General features: G+C 43.8%; 1 protein-coding gene across 1 annotated transcript; it reads right to left on the reverse strand.

The window, feature by feature from the left end:
* Nucleotides 1–3,709: 3,709 nt before the first annotated feature.
* Nucleotides 3,710–25,772, reverse strand: LOC122940429 (1,25-dihydroxyvitamin D(3) 24-hydroxylase, mitochondrial). The gene is made up of 12 exons (XM_044297105.1): nucleotides 25,390–25,772; nucleotides 23,654–23,844; nucleotides 19,697–19,790; nucleotides 19,291–19,387; nucleotides 18,402–18,493; nucleotides 16,892–17,003; nucleotides 16,241–16,386; nucleotides 14,252–14,418; nucleotides 13,979–14,057; nucleotides 12,089–12,286; nucleotides 7,613–7,729; nucleotides 3,710–5,327 (listed from the first exon to the last, which is right to left on the reverse strand). The coding sequence occupies exons 1-11, from the start codon at nucleotides 25,630–25,632 to the stop codon at nucleotides 7,619–7,621; spliced, it is 1,530 nt and encodes a 509-aa protein (XP_044153040.1). The 5' UTR covers nucleotides 25,633–25,772; the 3' UTR covers nucleotides 3,710–5,327; nucleotides 7,613–7,618.
* Nucleotides 25,773–26,006: the final 234 nt, after the last annotated feature.

The following is a 26,006-nucleotide window of genomic DNA, read 5'->3' on the forward strand; positions in this document are numbered from 1 at the left end:
AACATCAACACCATCAGTGATGAGTGGGGTCATGAGTGCGGTGAGATGTGAGGACAATGGTGAGGGAAGGGGGGCACGGGATGGGATACACAGAAGGGAGTGGCAGATGCCTAACATCTTACTCAGGTACAACATGGTGTAATGAACCCCCTCACCTTTCCCTAAACCGTCCTGCTTTCTTATCATGACCTCTACAATCCTATAATGTTACAGTGACTCAGAGCTTGGGGGAGATCCAAGCCGCAGCGTTTAGTCATCCAGCACATCTGTAGCAACCTCCAACTATATACTGTGGAGCCAGTGTATCTAAGCCTATCGTTAGTGAGACTGTCTGCTAAAGCAGTGTATCTAAGCCTATCGTTAGTGAGACTGTCTGCTAAACCGGTCTATCTAAACCTATCATGTGTAACTCTGTCTGCTAAACTGGTATATCTAAGTCTAACATGTGTGATACTGTCTGCTGAACTGCTGTATGTAATCATGTCATGTGTGATACTGTCCACTAAAGCGGTGTATCTAAGCCTATTGTGTATTAGACTGTCTGCTAAACTGGTATATCTAAGCCTATCGTGTGTGAAACTGTCTGCTAAATCGATGTATCTACGCATATAATGTGTAATTCTGTCTGCTAAACCGCTTTATCTAAGCCGATCATGTGTAACTCTGCCAAATCGGTGTATCTAAGCCTAAAATGTGTGATACTGTCTGCTGAACTGCTGTATCTAATCATATCATGTGTGATACTGTCTGCTGAACTACTGTATCTAATCATGTCATGTGTGATACTGTCTGCTGTGCTACTGTATCTAATCATGTCATGTGTGATACTGTCTGCTGTGCTACTGTATCTAATCATGTCATGTGTGATACAGTCTGCTGTGCTACTGTATCTAATCATGTCATGTGTGATACTGTCTGCTGAGCTGTGTATCTGAGCCTATCATATATGAGACTGTCTGCTGAGCTGCAGTATGTAAGTATATCATGTGTGATACTGTCTGCTGAGCTATGTATCTAAGCTTATCGTGTTTGATACTGTCTGCTGATCAGCAGTATCTAAGCCTTTTATGTGTGATACTGTCTGTTGAGCCTATGTGTCTAGGCAGATCATGTGTGATACTGTCAGCTGAGCCAGTGTATCTATCTACACTATCTATCTATCTATCTGTCTCATATCTATCTGTCCTCACCCATTTCTTCTTTGATTCTTCCCCTTCCCTCCCCTTCTTAGGCTCCTCCTCCTCTTTTTTTCCCACCCATGAGGAGCTTCATATCTCTATAGCTTGTAAATTGTGTTAGTTTCTCGTGTTTATCTTCATAGTTCTGCTATGTGCTATTTTTTTCTGTATTATACAGTAGAAAGTCTCTTCCTCAGGACACGTCTGAAGGAGGCTAGTGTAATCTAGTGTAAGTGTGAATTTTAAATTAGATTATCCTCCAGACTTTGCTGATCTCCTCTTCCTTCCGACAATATGCAAGCAGCTTCTAAAAAAATTGTTCAAGACACATGATGGAGTAAGGGACTGGGTATATCTGTGTCACTACAAGTCCCACCATGCTGTGTTACTACTGAGCTGTGTATCTTGGGTCATGCAAACTTTAACTTTGTTTTTCCCCTTTGTGCTGTATTGAATGTGGACCTGTGCATTGGTAAACAGTATTTTCGCTTTGGTCAGCTGAAAATTTCCTGGCATTCTCTCACCACCCAGAAATCTCCACAAACCACAGACATGTAACATTCAAGTCTGATCTACTGAGGGCTTATGAGGGGGCGAATCTGTACTCAGCGCTGTCACCTAGTCTATACAGCTGGTATAAAAGGATCAATAGTTCTGCAAAACCATGCTGGTATGACCTAGGCATCTTCTGGTATATTATTTTATATGTTCATCTCCTGTATATAATTATATATGTACACCTAGTATAAGTTATACATCTTGTGTATAGTGATATGGACCATGCTGGTATAACCTGGGCATCTCCTGTATATAATTATATATGTACAGCTGGTATACGTTATACATCTTCTTGTATATAGTGATATGGACCATGCTGGTATAACCTGGGTATCTTCTGTATATAATTATATATGTACAGCTGGTATACATTATACATCTTCCTGTATATGGTGATGTGGACCATGCTGGTATAACCTGGGCATGGTCTATATATAATTATATATGTACAGCTGATATAAGTTATACATCTTCTACGGTAAGAGCCGTCAGACTATGGAACTCTCTGCCTGAGGAGGTGGTGATGGTGAGTTCCCTAAAAGAGTTCAAGAGGGGCCTGGATGTATTTCTGGAGGGTAATAATATTACAGGCTATAGCTACTAGAGAGGGGTCGTTGATCCAGGGAGTTATTCTGATTGCTTGATTGGAGTCGGGAAGGAATTTTTTTTACCTAAAGTGAGGAAAATTGGCTTCTACCTCACAGGGGTTTTTTGCCTTCCTCTGGAACAACTTCCAGGATAACAGGCTGAACTGGATGGACAGGTGTCTTTTTCAGCCTTATAAACTATGTTACTATGTATAATGATATGGACCATGATGGTATAATCTGGCCATCTTCTGGTATATGAAAGTATTTATGCAGCTGGTTATCCATCTTGTATATACGGTTGTAGAGTTGCTGTGGTATACCACTGTAATGTTTGTATCCTGCGTTGTATCTTGTTCCATACTGTGTGTCGTACAGTCTGCTACTACATGACAGTCGCAGCCTTATCTTGCACCATCATCTTATCTTTGCACCTGAAACTCCAGGAGTCATTTCATGTTTTATTCAGTGGAAAAAATATATAAATCGCTGAGAGCACAGAGTTTTATGTTTTTGTGTCCTTGGCCTATGAATTTCACCAATAAGGTCATGGGTGAGAGATAAGTTATAAACACAAGATCCACTCATGCTGTTTTTACAGGATTGACCAGGGCATTCAGTCCATAGCACAATGCCCAATTGCCGAGAAGCATTGTGGAAACTTGGAGAACCCACTCCTGAAGGTTTAAAGAGGACCCTTCACCACTTATATCTTATTAAATCAATACCTTAGACCAGTGTTTCCCAACCAGTGTGCCTCCAGCTGTTGCAAAACTACAACTCCCAGCATGCCCGGACAGCCTTTGACTGTAGCTTACGATTAGGAGAGGTCATCTTGGTATTTTATTTGATGATCCACTCCTCCGTTGAGATGCTGTGCCCCTCACTCAGTTTTGGCGTCCTGTATACTAATCAATAGCACAATAGGTACAGGGAGGAGGAGACGGCAGCTTTTCTCAGAGGGCGTCCAATTGCAGCCAGGGAGAAGACAAGCTATTTTTTCTCCCTGGCTGTGACACTAACGAGCATTCATAGGATCTTTAGTGATTATCTGGTGGTGTAAAGGTGCTGCCGATTACCCGATGAACAAGCAAAACACTCGTTCATCGGGTAACTGGATTGTTTGTGTAGGCACCTAAATCATTGTTTGCCAGCAGAAGCTCTTACCGTCTAAACACGCTCTGCTGCCGGCAAACAACAAGTCTGTATGAGGACGATAAATGGCAATAGCAATCTCTCCTCCTCGTACCATGGAGGAGATTGCTGCATTCAAATGCAGAAGTCTCCTTCGCTGACGAGTAGGCGATTGTTGGGAAGGAACGTTTCCTTTCCGACAATCGCCTGTAAAATTGGCCGGCGTAAAGGACATTTAGTAACAGGCAGATCTTTCAGTTTTGATACCTTTTATTGAAAAATAAAAACACAAACATGAAATAAAAAGATACAGCCCATAATCTAACTAGAGATTATAATAACAATTGTACAAGAACATCAACATATCCCCAAAACTATATTACATGTTCTGATATCAGTCAGAACTCAAAAAAGTTATGAGGATCAACTTTTGGGAAGATTTTAGAAACTTTAAAGTCAAAGGGAGGTGGCAATTTTTGGCAATTCAAAGGTAATAGATACAGTACAGACTCATCACTTTTAGTTAGGAGATACTTTGTGCCTCCCTCATGAGTAATGAATTTAGAGAGGGTCTGCATCACCTACAGATAGCCAGATTGGCCAACCTGCACCCAGAAGCTAATGCCACCTGTTCATTAGTGTACACATTCTCTCTCAGCATCTCCGCTCATAGGTACTGATCACAACAGATACTACACTTGATCTTAGCCAAAAGGCAGACTCTCTGAATCAAAGCTATAAGATCTAGGGGGGTGTGTCTGGCTATTAGTTTCCTCACCCACTGCAACCCTTTTGGATCCCCCTTTGAGTGGAGTCAAGACCTAGACTTTGGCTCCTGATAGACACTGGTGTAGATGCCCAAGTCGAAGCCAGGAGCAAGAGAGGTCCTCTCTAGACTTCAACAAAGGGAGACCATCCATCTCTGACCCTTGCAGTGCCTTTTGGCTTTGAGGGTTGGGAAAGGTTTATGGGGGAACTTCTGATTTTGGAAAGGGCTGGCTATAGACACTTTGTGGTGTGGCACTTTGCACTTTTTGGTAGCAAAAAGTCATGTTCTCAAGCTGGTCCCTACCTTATTGATAGGTGAAATATGGGCATTGCACAGACTTTATGGGGGTCATTTATTATCAGTATATATTGGCGCATATCAGTTGCAGACTCAGTCACTAAGGGATTTGCGGTCGAATCTGCAACTTTTTTCGTCTCATGCCAGGTCTAAAAAAAGGAGGCAGGGTCTTAATAAATAACCCCATATGTGCCTATTTAATATGACCTTTATTAAATCTGCTATTGGGATGATACCCAGCTTTCCAAGACTCCTGGAAGGCAAACGACCTAGCTATACTGTGCTATATATACAACATGACGAACTACAACATAACGGTGGGACCTTAAATGAAGGTCCTAATGTTTGTTATCTAGATTTTTCAGGACCAAAAATTTTCCTTTAGACAGAAAAATGAAACGTTTTACTCCTCATCCAGCAACTCTTAGTGCAATTGTCCGCCACGCCGATCCTCAGAATTGTGCTGCTATGTGCAGATTTTGAGTTTTGCTGCGTTTTTATCAAGGATGAAACCTTGACCTACTTATAGCACAATATGAGATATGGATGTAGACGCTCTGTAAATACACCGTGCGCCATCCCCGGGTCTACATTCTGCCGGTTATGACCCTGACCTTTGCAGATTTCATAGATTTGACTGCACGGTTGAGCGTAAATAACTGCATCTCATCTTATCTGAGCGGTTCAAGGATTGTGGACTGTGCTGTCAGTAAATGCCGGTGCCAGAGGGTGTAGCAGCAGGAACCAGTATTGATCAGTTTGTTCATCTTTGTGCATCATTCACAGCTGGGAAGACACAGACACCTGTGAATGAGAGATGATAGGGAAGTAGTCAGTAAGTGTACAGGACGATGAAGGTTGTTGTTGGCTCATTTTTGTTACATTTTTATCCTTGTTACATTTTTGGTTAATTTGGAAGGGGAGCTCTATGATATCTAGAGAGTTTCAACATTAGATGTCCTCTGTATGGAAGCATCCAGCTCTCCATTCTAATGAAGGTTTGATGGTTTCCAGCATGAGTTAGTAAGTTTCAAGTGGGGTTGTTACCCAACTTTCCAGAGAATCTGAATGGAATATTTATCTGCATATATTCCATATGGGTCTTAGGAAAGCTGGGTGACAACTCTGCCAATCAGGCTACCTTCAGCATGTATAATCTGGGAATTAAAGGGGTTGCCCAAGTTACATAAAATGTCATGCAACCCCTGCAAACAGCCTAAAATAACAAATTAATGGATACTCGTCTGTTTTCTCTGCCATTTCTTTGAGTGCTGTGCCCCAGTTCTCCTACTGCTGATGTCATCATACACAAGTCACTGTGGCAGCCAATCGCTGGCGCTAGCCATGCACAGGACGTTTCTGCTGAGGCCAGTGATTGGCTGCAGTGGTGACCTGTGTGCACAGAACATCGCCAATGCAGCCAGAAAAGAAAGAGCAACAGGAGGACCGGAAAGCCGCGCAGGAAGAAGCAAAGGACAAAACAGGTGAGTATGCATTCATTTGTTATTTTAGGCCATCTATGGGGGTTACCCAAGTATTTATATAACTCGGACAACCCCTTTAAAGCTATCACTACCGATGGACAGGTAGCATTCAGCTACAAGGGTACATTGGCTTTAAAGGGGTTGTCTGCTTTTTTATAATGATGACCTATCCTGAGGATAGGGCATCAATATAATAAAAAACAGCAGACAACCCCTTTAAAAAAAGGTTAGTAAAGCTATAAAAGAGTTGTCACCCAGCTTTTCAGAGATCCATAATGGCACATACTTTGCATAGCAATATATATGCCAGCGCCAAAAAAGTGCTGGACGATAACCCTTTACCTTTAGGGCTAATGCACATGAACGTTCTGCGTACGTTCTGTTATTTTTTAGGCCCATATGCGACACCATTCATTTCAAGGAGGCAGCCTAAAAAACGAAAATAACTTAGTGTACATTCTGTATCCTTATGTCCGCAAGTCCGTTCCGCAAAAAAATAGAACGTGTCCTTTTCTTGTCCGTTTTGCTACAATAGATCCACAAAAAATACAGATGTAACGTAAAAAAATACAGATGTAAGTCGCACGGATGTCATCCTTTTTTTTTGCGGACTGCAAAGTACATACGGTCGTGTTCATGAGCCCCTATGCATAGGTATAACATTATGAGTGTTTGCTCTGAAGGACAGGCCGCACTCAGCTACTCGGGGCCGGGGATAATATGTTACCTATATTAAATAGTTATGAAGTTCAATCACCTGGGTAATGAGTTTCATATATTCAGTGGAGTGACCCTTTAAGTTGAGATAAGAGTGGGTTCGCACTTGTGTTCGGGTATTCCGTCATAGGTTCCGTTTACAACGGAGTATAATGGAATTCGTAAGACAGAACGCAAAACGACAGGACTTTGTTTTCCATCCTGCATAATAGAAGCCAGACAGATCCGTTATGCTGCCCATAGACTTCTATTATAACGGATCAAAACGGAATGCCTCTTGAAGGCTTCAGTTTAATGAATTCCGTTATAAACGGAACCTATAATGGTACACCCTAACGCAAATGCGAATCTGCCCTAACCTGAGTATTTATTGGCCTAATGCCACAGATTTTCTTTATCAGAAATTTCCCATTATTCCAAGTCCTTGATAAGATTTACGTATTCGATCACTGAGAGCGCCGTCCCATCCTTTGCCAGTTCAGGGCTTCCAGGAAGCTCTTCTAATCTGAGGGTTTATAACTCCAAGGATGAGTCAGAAATGTTACTTCATCTTACATAAAATCGGGATCACAAAGTTTCTTGCACTATATCCCTTTAATTGCCTGAGCAAGTGATCTCATAGCTGTTTCTTTCTATAAAGGATGGGGGGGGGGTTTCAAAACACAGCATTTTATTTTTTTGGGGTGGGGGGCCTGGGGGTAGGAACGCGGCTGCAGCTTTTATGCAGGTTTTTTGAGCCAGATGTAAGTGGATAAAAAGGAGTCGAGATATATTACCTTTATACTTTTCCATATTTTTGGATCCACTCCTGAAAGAAAACTGCAGCATCTTTTTTTTTCCTGACAAAAGTATGGTGTGAAACCACCCGAATACTCAGTGCAGACTCACCTCTTACTATCTCTGGAGAAACGCCACGGGGAGATCTCTGCTGGGCTTCAGTGTCCCCGAGTGAAATGTCTCCACGGGTTTATCATCAGTGGCTACAATATTGTACCTCCTAACAAGCTGCAATACAGATATCAGACGTTCAATTAAAGGGCCGGTACAGTCTTATGTCACTGAAGCTGAATCTTTGTATCATAAAAACTGCTTGTTTATAGACTTTGGGGGTCAAAAAAGCCACAAGACCCCGTGAGACAATATTTTGTTGCATAGGCGTTTTTGCACTGTGCTTGCCACTTGGGAGTAGCAAGGGAGTAACGGAGATTGGAACATCAGGCCTGACATACTTACTGTCTTTTATACAGTCCTGTTCAAAAGTTTAAGACCACTTCAAAAATGGCAAAAAATCATATTTAGCATGGCTGGATCTTAACAAGGTTCCAAGTAGAGCTTCAACATGCAACAAGAAGAAATGGGAGTGAGACAAAACATTTTTGGGGCATTCAATTTAATGAAAATAACAATTAATCTGAAACAGGCTGTTTTTCAGCTGATCAAAATTTTAGGACCACATGCCTTTAAAAGGCCAAATCTGTGCAAAGATGTGGATTCATTGTCACTTTCTGTCAGGTAGTCACACGTTGTGATGGCAAAGGCAAAACAACTCTCCCTTTTTGAACGTGGTCGGGTTGTTGAACTGCATAAGCAGGGTCTTCACAGCGTGCCATCGCTGCTGAGGTGGGACGCAGTAAGACAGTCATTCTTAAATGATCCTGAGGGTTATGGAACAAAAAAGTCAAGTGGAAGACCCCAAAAAAATTCACCAGCACTGAGCCGGAGGATCCAATTGGCTGTCCGTCAAGACACTGGACGATCCTTGACCCAAATTAAGGCCCTTACTGGTGCTGACTGCAGCCCTATAACCATCAGACGGCATCTGAGACTGAAGGGCTTCAAAAACAAAAAATGTCTTCAAAGACCTCGTCTCCTTGAACGCCACAGAACTGCTCGTTTGGACTTTGCAAGAGAGCACCAAACATGGGACATTCAAAGGGGGAAAAAAGTTTTATTCTCTGATGAGAAAAAATGTGACCTTGATGGTCCTGATGGTTTCCAACTTTACTGGCATGACAAGCAGATCCCACCTGAAATGTTTTCTACGCACTATAGTGGAGGGGGCTCCATAATGGTCTGGGGTGCTTTTTCCTTCAGTGGAAAAATTGAGTTTATTCGTTGTTTTCATTAAATTTAATGCTCAAAAAATGTCTTGTCTCACTCCCATTTCTTCTTGTTGCATGTTGAAGCTCTACTTGGAACCTTGTTAAGATCCAGCCAGGCTAAATAAGATTTTTTGCCATTTTTAAAGTGGTCTTAAACTTTTGATCAGGACTGTACCTGGAAACAGGAATAAAAGTCAGGGGCTGAAGTAGTCTTTAGTCCAGGCGTATGGTCTAAGCCTTGTCATAAATTAGGAGTTTTCTCCTCCAGCGCAGGGGGGAAACAAAGACCAGCTGAAAACCCCTGTCTTTGTAAATAGCCCCCATTGTGTTTCAAAGTATCCCCATTTCCAGGATCTTTGATTGCTGTCAGTGAAACAAATGTTAAGAGGTTGAAAACCTGACCATGAGTGTTAGGCCTCAAGCACACAACCGTTTTTTGGGTCGGCATCCGAGCCGCAGTTTTTGCGGCTCGGCTGCGGACCCATTTACTTCAATGGGGCCGCAAAAGATGCGGAACAGCACTCCGTTTGCTGTCCGCATACGTTGCTCCGTTCCGAGGCCCCGCAAAAGAAATATAGCATGTCCTATTCTTGTCCGTTTTGCGGACTGCAAAAAACTGCACGGTCGTGTGCATGAGGCCTTACAATGTATCAGCGTATGGGCTCATGCACACCACCGTATGCTTGGTCCCGATTTATTTCAATGGGGACACAAAAGATGTGGACAATACACTGTGTGCTGTCCGCATCCGCACGTCCGTTCTGCGGCCCCACAAAAAAGATACAACATCTTCTATACTTGTCCATTGTAGGGACAAGAATAGGAAATTTCTACAGGAGTTTGTTAAAAAAAACAGTGGCATGCACACGGCCGGGATCCATGTTTTGCGATTTGTGGACTGCAAAACAGATACGGTTGTGTTCATGGGGCCTGGGTAAGAGCTATAAGCCTGGAGTCCAGGACAAAAGAGAAATTTGTACTGCTTTTCTGTGTACCTCACCGAGGATTATTGTTACGAACAATCACTATATGTCACTGCAAATGCACAATTACATATTGTTACTGGAAAACAAGACAATGTCACACTGACATTTGGGGTACAGGACAATGACACACTGACACTTGGAGTACAGAACAATGACACACTGACACTTGGAGTACAGGACAATGACACACTGACACTTGGAGTACAGAACAATGACACACTGACACTTAGAGTACAGGACAATGACACTGATACTTGGGGTACAGGACAATGACACACTGACACTTGGAGTACAGAACAATGACACACTGACACTTGGAGTACAGGACAATGACACTGATACTTGGGGTACAGGACAATGACACACTGACACTTGGAGTACAGGACAATGACACACTGACACTTGGAGTACAGGACAATGACACTGATACTTGGGGTACAGGACAATGACACACTGACACTTGGGGTGCAGTACAATGACACACTGACACTTGGGGTCCATGACAATGACACACTTACACTTGGGGTACAGGACAATGACACACCTACACTTGGGGTACAGGACAATGACACCCTGACACTTGGGGTCCATGACAATGACATACTGACACTTGGGGTACAGGACAATGACACACTTACACTTGGGGTACATGACAATGACACACGGACACTTGGGGTACTGGACAGTGACACACTGACACTTGGGGTACAGGACTATGACACACTGACACTTGGGGTACTGGACAATGACATACTAACACTTGGGGTACAGGACAATGACACACTGACACTTGGGGTACAGGACAATGACACACTGACACTTGGAGTACATTACAATGAGACATTGACACTTGGGGTACAGGACAATGACACACTGACACTTGGGGTACAGGACAATGACACACTGACACTTGGGGTACAGGACAATGACACACTGACACTTGGGGTACAGGACAATGACACACTGACACTTGGGGTACATTACAATGAGACACTGACACTTGGGGTACAGGACAATGACACTGATACTTGGGGTACAGGACAATGACACACTGACACTTGGGGTGCAGTACAATGACACACTGACACTTGGGGTACAGGACAATGACACACTGACACTTGGGGTACAGGACAATGACACACTTACACTTGGGGTACAGGACAATGACACACCTACACTTGGGGTACAGGACAATGACACCCTGACACTTGGGGTCCATGACAATGACACACTGACACTTGGGGTCCATGACAATGACACACTGACACTTGGGGTACATGACAATGACACACGGACACTTGGGGTACTGGACAGTGACACACTGACACTTGGGGTACAGGACAATGACACACTGACACGTGGGGTACTGGACAATGACATACTGACACTTGGGGTACAGGACAATGACACACTGACACTTGGGGTACAGGACAATGACACACTGACACTTGGAGTACATTACAATGAGACATTGACACTTGGGGTACAGGACAATGACACACTGACACTTGAGGTACAGGACAATGACACACTGACACTTGGGGTACAGGACAATGACACACTGACACTTGGGGTACATTACAATGAGACACTGACACTTGGGGTACAGGACAATGACACACTGACACTTGGGGTACAGGAAGATGACACATTGACACTTGGGGTACAGGACAATGACACACTGACACTTGTAGTACATTACAATGACACACTGATATTTGGGGTACAGGACAATGACACACTGACACTTGGAGTACAGGACAATGACACTGACACTTGGGGTACAGAACGATGACACACTGACATTTGGGGTACAGGACAATGACACACTGACACCTGGGGTACAGGACAATGACACACTGACACTTGGGGTACAGGACGATGACACTGACACTTGGGGTACAGAACGATGACACACTGACATTTGGGGTACAGGACGATGACACTGACACTTGGGGTACAGGACGATGACACTGACACTTGGGGTACAGAACGATTACACACTGACATTTGGGGTACAGGACGATGACACTGACACTTGGGGTACAGAACGATGACACACTGACATTTGGGGTACAGGATGATGACACTGACACTTGGGGTACAGAACGATGACACACTGACATTTGGGGTACAGGACGATGACACTGACACTTGGGGTACAGGACAATGACACACTGATATTTGGGGTACAGGACAATGACACTTGGAATCTGGGATAATAAAACTTTGAGGGACACTGGCACTTTGTATTCTGGAGCACAGGGGACACTCACCCAGCAGAGACTAAGCTGCAGCTGCAGTTCTGCCAGGCGTCGGCCGATGCACATCCTCTTCCCGATACCAAACGGGACATAAGCAAAAGGGTTGATTGTGTTCTTCTCCTGTAGCCACCTCTCCGGGCGAAACTCACTCCAGTCATCAAAACATTCTTCACTGGATCCTAGCACGTGGTTGTTGATGGTCAGGACGGTCTGTGTGAGGGGACAACAACAGTTTCGCTGTCAGGACATTATGTTTGTGAACCAGGGAGATCAGGATGAGCATGAAGAAAAATCTAGGTGATAGGATGTTTACAATGTTGTATGCACAGTGACAGGATGGGTGCAGTCAGTATAATGAAGTGGGTGATAGTATAGTGCACTGTAGTATTCAGGTTGATAGGAGGGTGCAGTATGTGGGGTGCAGGGGCGTAGCTAAAGCCTCATGGGCCCTGGTTCAGTCTCCCAGGGCCCCCCTTCCCTCAGTGCTTTGTGGCCAGGGGCAAGGAAGCACATCACCTTCGTGCTGCCTGAGGAAAAATTGAAACGGCACCTTTTCCCCCATGCCAAATTCCTGACCTAACCCCTTCTCTCCAGCCAGAGGTGTAACTTGACCGACGTGCACTTTATGTAATACCAGTGTCTTCTAATGCACCACAAGGGTCTTTGGGCCCCCTCAGGATCCTGGGCCTGGTCCTCTGCACGCCCTATAGCTACGCCCCTAGTGGGGTGATAGACAGGGGTGCGGTTGAGTGATATCAGCTAGATGCAGCAAAAACATATCTCCCTTTATCTAAACTGATTGTTACATAACATTTCCCTCCTCTGCTGATCATTTACCCAAGGTCTTTGCCAACCTGATCTACCAAGTGGTGTTTTCATGTGCCAATGGATCCTGGCTATAGAAGCTCTGCATCGTGAGATGTCAGAGACTCGTTCTGGAGCTGCTATAGGGACTATAGGGCTTCTGTCACCCCACTAAAGTCATTTTTTGGGGGGGCTAGTTAAATTCCTTATACTGCGATATATGAAAATATAATGCTCTTACTTACTTTCCTTCAGCAGTTTCTTCTAAAAACGAACTTTTATAATATGTAAATTAGGTCAAAAATCGCGCGCCTGTGTTCATTCGGCGCAGGCGCTCTGAGATGAGGAGGCTTGCCTCCTCAGCACTCCGTCAGTGCGCCTGCGCCGATGACATCACCGAAAGAGAAGATGTCATCGGGGCAGGCGCACTGAGGGAGTGCTGGACAGTGTGTCCTCATCTCAGAGTACCTGCGCCGAATGAACACAGACGCGCGATTTTTGAAATGCTGACAGGGCCGGCAGGAGGAGGAGATCACGGCTGGCCCTGTCAATCAACAGGACGGGGCGTTTTTTTTGCGGCGGCTACCAGCAAGTAGACGCCCTACTTGCTGGTAGAGACCTAATTTACATATTATAAAAGTTCGTTTTTAGAAGAAACTGCTGAAGGAAAGTAAGTAACACCATTATATTTTCATATATATCGCAGTATAAGGAATTTAACTAGCCCCCCCCCCCCAAAAAAATACTTTTGTGGGGTGACAGAAGCCCTTTAAGGCAGAATGCACACGTCCATGTTCCGCGGCCGAGAGCGGTCCGTGGTATGCCGGGCTGGATTCTTGTTCAGAGCAGGAGCGTACCACGGACCGCTCTCCGCCGCGGAACACGGCCGTGTACATTCGGCCTAATCCTGTACGTGGTTGAAAATGCTGGTCAACTTTCTGCAAACAATGTAATCATTTTATGATGAAAAGTCTTCTAGTGTACTTTCTGTATCAATTCTTTGTGGTTCTCAAGATCTCTGCTTGTTGTCAGTGAAATGAAACCGCATCAGGACATGCAACTTCATCATGGACGTGGTAAATGAATAAGAAAACTCACTCCTTTGGGTAAAACATATTCTCCCAGGACAGTCTCTTTATCCAGAGTGCGGGTTGTGAATGGAACAGAAGGGCTTATCCTTAAAGAGACATAAAATTGACATTGTCATTGATTGCATCAGTGTACGAATAGAGGTTGTAAAATAGACATTTATAACAAGGAGCACATTGCTGATGGGTTTCCAGTAGCAGCCACTAGAGTTCTGAATGCAGCTTTGGATGTGACTGAAGTGTAAGAACTACTGTAATGAGAAAAGTGAGTTGCCTGTCGTACCTCATGGATTCCTTTAAGCACGCCTTCAGATATGGCATATTCCTGATGTCTTCCGCTGTTGGCACTTGGTCTGGGGATAAGATGCTCTGAATCTCGTCATAAAGTTTTCTTTGAATAGTCGGATGGCGGGAAATATTAAATATGGCCCAGAGTAAACTGTTAGCGGTCTGCAAGAAAAACAAGAATAATGCCATTTAATTCATGTTCTTTTGTGTAGATTAATTAAGCAAACTATGCAATGAGGGAAAATGATCCTATCATGTGGTGACATCACAAGAAGGGGGCAGAAACTCTGCAGGGAGCCCTTGAGCAGCTGGTGCAGAGGATGGGAGTGGTAGTGGTCCTGGTGATAATGTTGTGTCACAGCGTACTCCCTCAGACCGTGGCTCCCTGGGGATCGGTGCAGTAAAACGATAGTTTAAAGAATCAGGCTAGAAGTAAATGTATAAAAGTCTCTCTTTACTTAGTGCAAAATATAACTTGAGGCACATCCGGCAGTAGTAAGTGTAAAGTGCAGTTTCTCTAGCACTAGATAAAGAGGTATGGTGGTTGATTGGATGGCAATAGGTGGGCACTAGCAGGTACTTGTGGATTTAGGTATCCACTGTAGTACAGGCTTAATAGTAGTCTGGCCTAGCGATGGTTTAGATAGGTGGTGGTGTCAGAGCTGTAGTCCCTCACCTTGCAGCAGTGTCTTTAAAGCAGAATTTTGCTTATCAGTCTGCTGTCTTGTCTCTCAAGTGTTGTCTTAAGGCAGGATTAATAGGAAAAGAATAACTGATTCCTGAGTCTCCCTCACAGCGGAATAAGATATGGTTCCAGGGAGTGGGAGCTCTGACATATGCTTCCTCAGTCCCCCACTATCTGAGCAGGAACTTTCCATCTCCTCTCTCTAGACTGGAACTCCTCCTCCTGGCAGGAAGCAGGTCCAGCCCAGCCCGCTCTTACCAAAGGGGAAGGAACAGGGTGGTTAGGCCTGTTTCTGTCAACCATTGCCAACCATTACCTCCCCTGCTGGAATAAATAGTATAACCATGTTCTCCCCATGCTTGCATGGGTTTGCCTCTGGTTTCCTCCCACACTCTAAAGGCATACCGGGAACTTAGATTGTGAGCCCCATTGGGAACAGCGTGATGCAAATATCTGTAAGGCACTGCTGAATATGTCAGCGCTGTGTAAGTGCATAAAATAAATAAGCAAACCATGAACATACAATACATTACATATAAAACACAGCAATTGCAGATACCCCCAGGTCTGGGATACTGCAACTCTCCTTCACCTAAAGCTCCCCATAGGCCAATAGTGTCAGGTGCGGTGCAGGTTGTCATTATCACTGGACAGGGGTTGCTCTGCTATCTGTCAGTAAATAGCGTGTCATGTGATGTGTGTGAGTCATGTGACTTTTTAACTCTTGGGTCTCACTTTAAGGCATCCTGCACACGACCGTATGGCTATTTGAGTGTTTTGCGGTCCGTTTTTCACGGATCCGTTGTTCCGTTTTTTGTTTCCGTTGTGTTTCTGTTCCGTTTTTCCGTATGGCATATACAGTATACAGTAATTACATAGATAAAATTGGGCTGGGCATAACATTTTCAATAGATGGTACCGCAAAAAACGGAACGGAAACGGAAGACATACGGATGCATTTCCGTATGTGTTCTTTTTTTGCGGACCCATTGACTTGAATGGAGCCACGGAACGGGATTTGCGGGCAATAATAGGACATGTTCTATCTTTAAACGGAACGTAAAAACGGAAATACGGAAACTGAATGCATACAGAGTTTTTGCAGAACCATTGAAATGAATGGTTCCGTATACAGACCGTATACGGAACGCAAAAAACGGCCAGTAAACGGGGGAAAAAAACGGTTGTGTGCAGGAGGCCTAATAGAGACTTTCCATCCTAGTTTATATAAAGTGCATCTGTTCCAAAACACTGGGTGTTCTATCACTTCTATAATGGAGGTGAGTAAATCCTTCATACTGTCTCCACAGCTCCTATCAACATCTCAGTGATGGTGGCGTACATCTCCTTCTTGGTGAGTTTGCTGTCCTTGTAGATGGTGCAGAGGAAATCTTCATTGTCCTTAGAGGACAGCTTCGTCAGTCTCCTGTCTATGTGACACTTGGCTGCAAGAAGAGTGAGACCGGCGGTAAAGGTCATGGTGGAATCCACAACTTAGCGACAAACTTTAAACAACTTATTATGTGCCTGGCATTTGTGATACTGTCTGCTGAGCCTGAATCTAAGCCTATCATGTGTGATACTGTCTGCTAAGCCTGAATCTAAGCCTATCATGTGTGATACTGTCTGCTGAGCCTGAATCTAAGCCTATCATGTGTGATACTGTCTGCTAAGCCTGAATCTAAGCCTATTATGTGTGATACTGTCTGCTGAGCCACTGTATCCAAGCCTATTCTGGGTGATCCTGTCTGCTGAGATAGAGTATCTAAACCTCTTATGTGTGATACTTTCTAATGAGCTGCAGTTTCAAATCCTATCATGTGTGATACTGACTGCTGAACCACTGTATCTAATCCTCTCATGTGTGATACAGGGTCAAAGCACCGCAGAGCACTACAACTTCAAAATCTAATGTTTGATGAAATATGTTAGACTGATCTATAAACGCACCTGTTTTGAAGATACTGTCCCAGGCCTCGGTGTGATCTTTCCAAATCTTTGTGTTTAAGCTTCTATGAAATTCCACCGGCGTCACCATCATCAACCCAAATGTGCTCATCATCTGCCATAGATAACAACAGGTTTACAGCTGGGGCAATTGTGAGTGAATAAAAACATTATAATCAGAGATGAGCGAATCGACTTCAGATCAAACATCCAAAGTCGATTAGCATACAAATTTGTTCCAAAGAATGTATTGGCTCCGATGAGCCGAAGTTATTGCTTCGTGAAGTTTCGCGAAACTTCACATAATAACTTCATAAATTAATTCGTACTGTAAAAAAACATTTCCGAAACTCGGGTTCGGTTACAAGCGGTACCTCTTCCCATGGAAAATTGTAGCTTCTTCTCCCACTACAGCCTGTCAGTATGTTCCCCTCATCCCTTTCTTCACATTGGCTGAGATTATAGCCAGCTGAAGAGTAGCTGCTTTCACCTGCTTTATCCCAGACTGTATAGCCACCAGGTCTTGTTTTAAAGCTGAGAATGTAAGCTTTAAAACAGTACCTGCAGATGTTATCCCTGACTTGATTTATAAACGTTCTGTCTCTGTCTGTATAGTGGCTAGCACCACAATTCTGGTCTATGCTAGCAGGCTTCCCATAGTTTTTCTTACTTTTTATTTTTTTTATATTTTCCTTGTTACTGCCTTTTTTGTTTGTCTCTGGTGCCTCATTATTTAGCATTAAATAAGTGTCCCATCACTTTCTGGTCGCCACCAGTCCTAGTCCGAGACCTGGGATCAGCAACCTTCGGCACTCCAGCTGCTGTGAAACTACAACTCCCAGCATGCAAACATGCTTGGCTGTTCTTTTAATTCCCACAAAAGTGAATGAAGCATTCTGGGAGTTGTAGTTTCTAAACAGCTGAAGTGCTGGAGTTTGCTGATCCCTGTCTTAGAACATGGCAGTACTCCTCGGAGCGATCCAAGTTTTGTCCCCATACCTCCTTCCTTTCTCTCCTTTTGTTTGGTGTTGCCTAGGTGTGTTCTACATTACGATTCATAACATTGGTTGGGCGCCTGCATTTGTAGGATGCCTTGACTATAACTAGGTTGCTCACCATATTATTCTTTTATTTTATCCATGCAACTGTTTTTTGGCCATTGTTTTGAGCTCTTTGCACTTGCATACGATGCACTTACATTGTAATGTACTGTAACTTATTGCAATAAAAGTAGTTTAAACCAAAAATAACATACAGGCAAGCGTGAAACTTCTATGTGGACTGTTATATATAATAGCTGCATAGAGGTTGTGCTGTGATGTCCTCACAAATAACAGGTAGGTTCTGATGTCATTTAGGAGATCTGTAAACATGTATAGAGAACCACTGTCCCATAATATATACAGTATTTCAGAGTTTGGAGCCCCTTACCTAGGGTAATTGCCCCCTGTCTGGTTAAATACTCATATTATTCTCCCTGGAGGCTAGTATAACTGGGGGATACACAACTTACGGTTTTTATGGCTGTGATGAAGTCCAGAGCCTCCTCTCCGAGATTGGGCTGTAAAAATCCAAATCTCTTTTCATAGAGGACAAGGCAGATACCTGAAAGAGCAGCAAGGGTTAATCAGGAATCAATGAGCAACAGGGGAATAAATGTGATATACATAAAATTTTGTAGAGATATATAATAGACATGTGACAAATGTACAATATAATGTATAGCTATATAAATATACATATGGTATGTAGGGATATAATATGCTGCATAGATGTATAATATTCTGTATAGATATATAATATAGATGTGACATAGATGTACAATATAATGTATAGATATATAATAATCATGTGATATATAATATACTGTATTGATATATAATAGACATGTGACATAGATGTATAATATAATGTATAGATATATAATAATTATGTGATCTATAGACATGTTACATAATGTATAGATATATAATATAGCTGTGACAGATGTACAATATGTATAGATCATAATCATGTGATATATAATATACTGTATAGATATATAATATACATGTGACATAGATGTACAATATAATGGGTAGATTTATAATAATCATGTGATATATATATAGATATTTAATAATAATATTCTGTATAGATATATATTATACATGTGACATAGATGCACAATATAATGGGTAGATATATACCATGTGATATCTAGATATATAATATAATATTCTGTATAGATATATATTATACATGTGACATAGATGTACAATATAATGCATAGATATATAATATACATGTGATATGTAGAGATATACCATATAGATGTATAATAATTGTGTCAGTCAGAAGCAGGGGAATGCATGCACTATTGATGTGTACATACATGTATACATGTAACATATGTGACTCACTCTCAAGCGACCACTTGTTCAGCTCACAATACAAATCAGCGATCCTTCCTTCCTCTGTACAGACGCTGTCAAGTCTCTGGATAAAATCCTCCATGACCTAGAGAGAACGGAGGGAGATTTCAGCTCATGATGCCTTATTGTATGACCAGCATGTTATCAGTGTTCGTAGGGCTTCTTAGCTGTATCTGACTCTGGGAAAGCTGAGTGACCAGCAATGCGGCCACTACCACAGCTTCCCAATCAGCCTAGGTATCCAGTGATGAACCTTAATTTACCAAATTGCTGTTGTGCAGGAAAGCTGGAGGACAACCACTGTGACTGCATTACAGCCCAGCTAGACAGTCATGCAGTGGGGGAAAGGGTCACACTTTGTCTTGTTGGGGGGTCAAGTTGCGTGAATTTTTACCTCGTTGATTTTCATGTCTAATTTCCCAACTTCTGACGGCTTCATCAGTTTTTGCTGGAAGGCGCTGCGGACCCTCTGCCAGTCTTTACCTTCTCTAGATGGAGAGGAAATGGAGATTTACACTGGACCCCAGACAACACAATGACATCCCCTAATCCCAGTCAATATGGGCACTTTACGGATAGCCTACCCTATAGGGATCGTTCACACGACCGTATCTTCTTCAGTCTGCTATCCTTTTTCTTACAGATAGTACACTGAACCATCCCTTTCTATGGAGACATGCGCACAACCATTTTTTATGCAGATCCGTGTGCCCAATCCGCACATTTCAGTTGCGGGCCCATTCCTGTCCGTATTTTGTGGATGAAAAATGTCCTTTCTATTAGGCCTCTGTCCCACGGGCGTGTGCGCCCCGTTGCCGTATTGCGAACCGCATTTGCGGATCCGCAATACACGGGTGCCGTTCCGTGGGCATTCCGCATCACGGATGCGAACCCATTCACTTCAATGGGTCCGCAAATCCGGAGATGTGGAATGGTGCAGAACGGAAGCACGGAACGGAACCCTACGGAAGCACTACGGAGTGCTTCCGTGAGGTTTCGTCCTGTACTTCCATTCCGCAAAAAGATAGAACATGTCCTATCGTTTTGCGGAACGGCCGGATTGCGGACCCATCCATGGACTGTGCTTGTGCATTGCGGCCTGCATTTTGCGGGCCTCAGCACGACCACGGTGCGCACACCTTAATGGGAGTGAGAAAAATACAGGATGCATATGGACCCTATCCATCTTCTAACTGGTTCTGTGCAGACCGAGATATGGACGCGGCCATGTGCATGAGGACTGGTTTTTATGTAGATGAGGAATCATCGTTTTATAGTGAAGTTCTGCAACTTTTTAATATACTTTGTTTTGAATCCTCCTCATTTTCAAGATCTCTGCTTGTTGTCAGTAAATGGGAGCATTCTCATTTTCAGCTGGAGGATGAAAACCGGTCCTGAGCCAATGCTTCTCACAGCTGAGGATTTGTAACAGTTGTACCCAGCCTATATAATCCGCTGTGAGGTAAGCAGCCTGGACTTCAGACTGATAACTGAACTGACACATTGTAGCAAACTATCAGGACTGAAAGGAGAATTGTGCTGTTGACGTGTTTAGCTTCCAAGAGAATCCTCTAATGAGTCTTCTGCAAATAAAAGACGTCATCTGAGGGATTCACGAGACAGTTATAGTAATATTATGTCTGTGCCATTCATCCCGTCTGTGTTTCGATAGATTTAGTTTTCCTGTACCCACAGAGGCTATAATTCATTTTATTCATGTATTTCATGACTAACTGGGAAAATATGAGGCATCGTCTGCACACAGTTTATCCAGACTCATAAAGATCTCCCCGATGTGGAACTGAGGAGCACAGAGGACCAACCACCTCCATACTAGCCACATGCCACAGACCTAGGTCAGGGGCCAGTAGACTGCGAGACCCCTGGATGACATGTTTATGACACAGACATGCCACAGACCCAGGTCAGGGTCCAGTAGACTGCGAGACCCCTGGATGACATGTTTATGACACAGACATGCCACAGACCTAGGTCAGGGTCCAGTAGACTGGGAGACCCCTGGGTGACATGTCTATGACACAGACATGCCACAGACCTAGGTCAGGGGCCAGTAGACTGCGAGACCCCTGGATGACATGTTTATGACACAGACATGCCACAGACCCAGGTCAGGGTCCAGTAGACTGCGAGACCCCTGGATGACATGTTTATGACACAGACATGCCACAGACCTAGGTCAGGGTCCAGTAGACTGTGAGACCCCTGGGTGACATGCCTATGACACAGACATGCCACAGACCTAGGTCAGGGTCCAGTAGACTGCGAGACCCCTGGATGACATGTCTGTGACACAGACATGCCACAGACCCAGGTCAGGGACCAGTAGACTGGGAGACCCCTGGATGACATGTTTATGACACAGACATGCCACAGACCTAGGTCAGGGTCCAGTAGACTGCGAGACCCCTGGATGACATGTTAGTGACACAGACATGCCACAGACCTAGGTCAGGGACCAGTAGACTGCGAGACCCCTGGATGACATGTCTATGACACAGACATGCCACAGACCTAGGTCAGGGGCCAGTAGACTGTGAGACCCCTGCATGACATGTCTATAACACAGACATGCCACAGACCTAGGTCAGGGGCCAGTAGACTGTGAGACCCCTGCATGACATGTCTATAACACAGACATGCCACAGACCTAGGTCAGGGTCCAGTAGACTGCGAGACCCCTGGATGACATGTCTATGATACAGACATGCCACAGACCTAGGTCAGGGTCCAGTAGACTGCGAGACCCCTGGATGACATGTTTATGACACAGACATGCCACAGACCTAGAACAACATACAAATGCGTTACGTCTAATGCTTCCATTCAAAGGCATATTCCAATTATGCAAAGTTATTTCCTATGCGCAGGTTAACGGATAACTGCTAGATTGGTGGTGGGGGGGTGGGGGGGAAAACCTACCGCAGGAACCCCCAGCAATCACAAGAATGGAGACCCCGTACCCCCTGAAGTGAACGGATTGGCCGGTTGGGCATGCTCGCAGCAGCTCCATTCATTTCTATGGGAGTTCCAGAGATAGCCAGGTGCACAGGTAGGCGATAACTTCACCTAACTGGAATACGCCTTTAAGGCAGGGATCAGCAGCCTCTAGCTTTTTTTGAAACTACAGCTCCCAGTATGTTCCATTCACTTCCATGTTAGTTGTGAGACAGCCTAACAGGTTTACATGCTGGGGGTTGTAGTTTCACCACAGCTGGAGTCCCAGAGGTTGCTGATCCCTAATTTAAAGGGAATCTGTGACCCCGATTTTGGACCATGATCTACAGTAATGCATTCGTAGCCCTGCAGATAAGGAGCTCAGATCACTATTTTTTATATTCCTATGCCCCCTGTCCCCTGCTGTCAGCGCAGAGCTGTGATAAAACGCACTGTCAGGACTGTACAGCAGTGTAGACTGTGTATTTCAGTGCAGCTTTGAGTACTGACAATGGAGGAACGGGGGGCAGTAGGAAAATACTAAATAGTGATATAGGCTCCATATCTGCAGGGCTACTCACGTATTACTGTAGATAATGGTCCAAAATCGGGGTGAAAGACTCCCTTTAAGGCATCAAAATGGGACATGTTCTATTCAGTCCCACTGATCCCACAGGACACAACCTCATCACAGCGGAAATCTGGTCCTGACCTTCTCATGCTCACACAGCTGAATGCTTGTCACAATGTGGCTAGTCTGATCACGTGCAGGTAATAGACACAGGATCAGGATGATGAGGGTGGTGATCCATTCAGCCCAATCATATTTCCCCCTAAAGCCAAACAATCCTCTGCTTTTAGGAACTCAGCTGCTAACTCCGGGAAAGCTGGGTGATAAGGAATTATGCTTCTATTACAGCTCTGACAGGAATGGTCACCCAGCTTTCCGGGTCTCCTGAATAGCAGTTGGACCCATTATAAGGCTAGGTCTACACGACGACATTTGTCGCGCAACATTTTGTTGCACCAATGTCGCGCGACAATTCTTATAATGGCATTCGAGATTGATTTTTCTGGGACTGTCGCATCGCAGTATGTCGCAGTGCGACACTATAGACTGCCATTATAAAAATGTTGCGCGACAAATGTTGCAGTGTAGTTGTGTCTTATCTGCCGCGCGACAAATGTCGTTGTATAGACCTAGCCTTAAGCAAAATAGGGAGGAATACCTATATTCCTGGACCTCTGTGACTGTGATTTGGAATACCTGCATTTATACCTGAATGTCCCAGTCTAAGTTCACGATATTGTAATATTGTTTTATCCTCCTAGTGCTCTATAGTGTCTGGTGTAACATAACCTCTTAATGGGACTCTCTGTTATCGCAAAGACTTACAGGATCAGGAGTCCATAGGCTTCGTCCCGGTAGTCTCTGTAAGCCTTCCATGGCTTGATCTCCAGCCTCTTGGGATAATTACTTTCTTCCCTGAACAGAGCTTCCAGCAGGCAGGGGGCCCCGATGTGGACCGAGTCAAAGGAACCGAGCTTCATGCGGAATATCTTCCCAAACTGCTTGTGGTACCCAGCCTGGAGGGACAGGAGCCTCGTTGTTAGGTGATGCAGATGAATGTTAGGGCTCGTGCCTGTGCTGTGGACCGCAAATAGCGTTCTGCAAAGCACGGGCACCGCCACTGTACTCCATACTGCGGACCCATTGCCTTGAACGGGTCCTTGATCCACAAGATATGGCCAAAATAGGACAGGTCTTCTGTTTTGCAGTGCAGAGGCACGAACCCGAAAGACCACAGAAGCGATTCTGATCCGTGCCTCCTTTCCGCAATACAGGCACAGAGCCCTTACGTTTGCCTGAATGAGCCCTTGGACACAGCAGTGACACAGTGTACAGGGGGCAAAGACCCCACCAGAGGAATCTAGAAGAAAGAGGGATTAGTAAAGAGCTGTCATACACAAGCTATGTCTTCCTTACTTTCTTCTTCATTTTTACGTTTGACTTTTTCTCTCCTTTTCTTCCCTTTCATCATTTTTCTTAATGTTTTTTTGCTCTTCTTATCTTCCTTTATCATCATCTTCTTCTGCATCTTTTCTTTTTTCTTCTTTCTTTTCTCACTCTCCTTGTTTCCTTTCTTCATTTCCACTACTTCTTCATTGTTTCCTTCCTCTTTTACCTTCATCTCTTCCTCTTCTTTCTTGATTCCTTCCTACTTCTTGTTCTCCAGTATCGTCTCCCTTTTCTTCTTCTATTACATTTTCTTTTCTTCATTGTTTTCTTCCTCTTTTACCTTCATCTCTTCCTCTTCTTTCTTGATTCCTTCCTACTTCTTGTTCTCCAGCATCGTCTCCCTTTTCTTCTTCTGTTACGTTTCTATTCTTCATCGTTTCCTTCTTCTTTTGCCTTCACATTTTCTTTCCTTCTTTCTTCTTGTTCTTTGTCACCTCCTTCTCATCTTTCATGCTATAGTTATTAGCTCTACGCTAGGTTTCTTAGATTTTTCACCCTTTCACTGCCACTAGGATCAGCAACTTACATCCTCTCCCCGTAGAACAGAAACTTGTATAGATATAACAAAATCAGGAAATTGTAACAATGTAATGTAATAATATTTAACAATATAATAGAAAGTAGTACAACAATGCAATAATGTAATACTGCAATGAAAGAAAATGTAGTATAAAATAATACAATAATGTAATGTGGGAGAATATAATCTAACACTATGATGTAATGTTGTATAAGAGAATGTAGCAATATGATGTAATGAAGCATAAGAGAATGTAATACAATATAACGTAACAATATAATGTAATGTAGTATAAGATAATGTCATATAATATTGCAATATAATGTACTGTAATATTAGAGATTACATTACATCACATCATATCATCTGAATATGCATTGTATCATTCATTTTATGACATTTTAAAATAATGTATTACTATAAAGTATTATCTTCATCGCATCATATTAGATTGCATTGCATTATGTGTATCATCCTGCATAGATTCTATATCGTTATGACATATTCCGTTACATTGACTGTAATGCATAGCTATATCCATCAGGTTATTTTACACTTTATTATATGATATTATATTCTCTGTAGTATTTACCAGTGCTTGGTGTTGCCTCTTCAGTCCTCCTTTCCTCAGGATGTCCACCAGGCTTCCTAGGATGGGCCAGTTGGTGGGGCCAGGCAGTGCAGATACGGAGTGCGGGCAGGAGGCTGGGGGTGGTGGGTGGACAGGGAACCCCTGGGTTTTCAGGTTACAGGTCACAGTGGGGTTAGGGATGCTGTGATGGACACTGATTCCCCTAGCCTTCATCATCATCCACATTTTGACTCTTGCAGCCATTGTGCAGGGGATTGCTGGTTGGGCTGATAGATCTTGGTGGAGTAGCTGTGAGGCTGCATTTTGCTATGGAACATATATATATAGCTGTAGTGTCAGGAGCAGCTGCCTGTATACAACCCCCAGCCAATGGGAGAGGCCAGGCAGCGTCACAAGGTGCTCCAGTACTTTGAGTTCATTAAAGGGCTGTTTTCCTGGCAGGAGTAATCTCTTCTATAGCCAAGTCCCAGGATCAAGGCGTTCTCTGGCAGCCGTCTCCTGACTGGTCAGCGCTCACAGCTCTCACAGCCTTGAAAAAGTTCACTTCTTTTTTCCTTTGTTATTGTGACAGTAATGAGAATCTGACGTGTGTCATGAGTGTACAATGGCTGCACCTA

This window comes from Bufo gargarizans, chromosome 6, assembly GCF_014858855.1.
Source record: "Bufo gargarizans isolate SCDJY-AF-19 chromosome 6, ASM1485885v1, whole genome shotgun sequence".
NCBI classification, from domain to species: domain Eukaryota; kingdom Metazoa; phylum Chordata; class Amphibia; order Anura; family Bufonidae; genus Bufo; species Bufo gargarizans.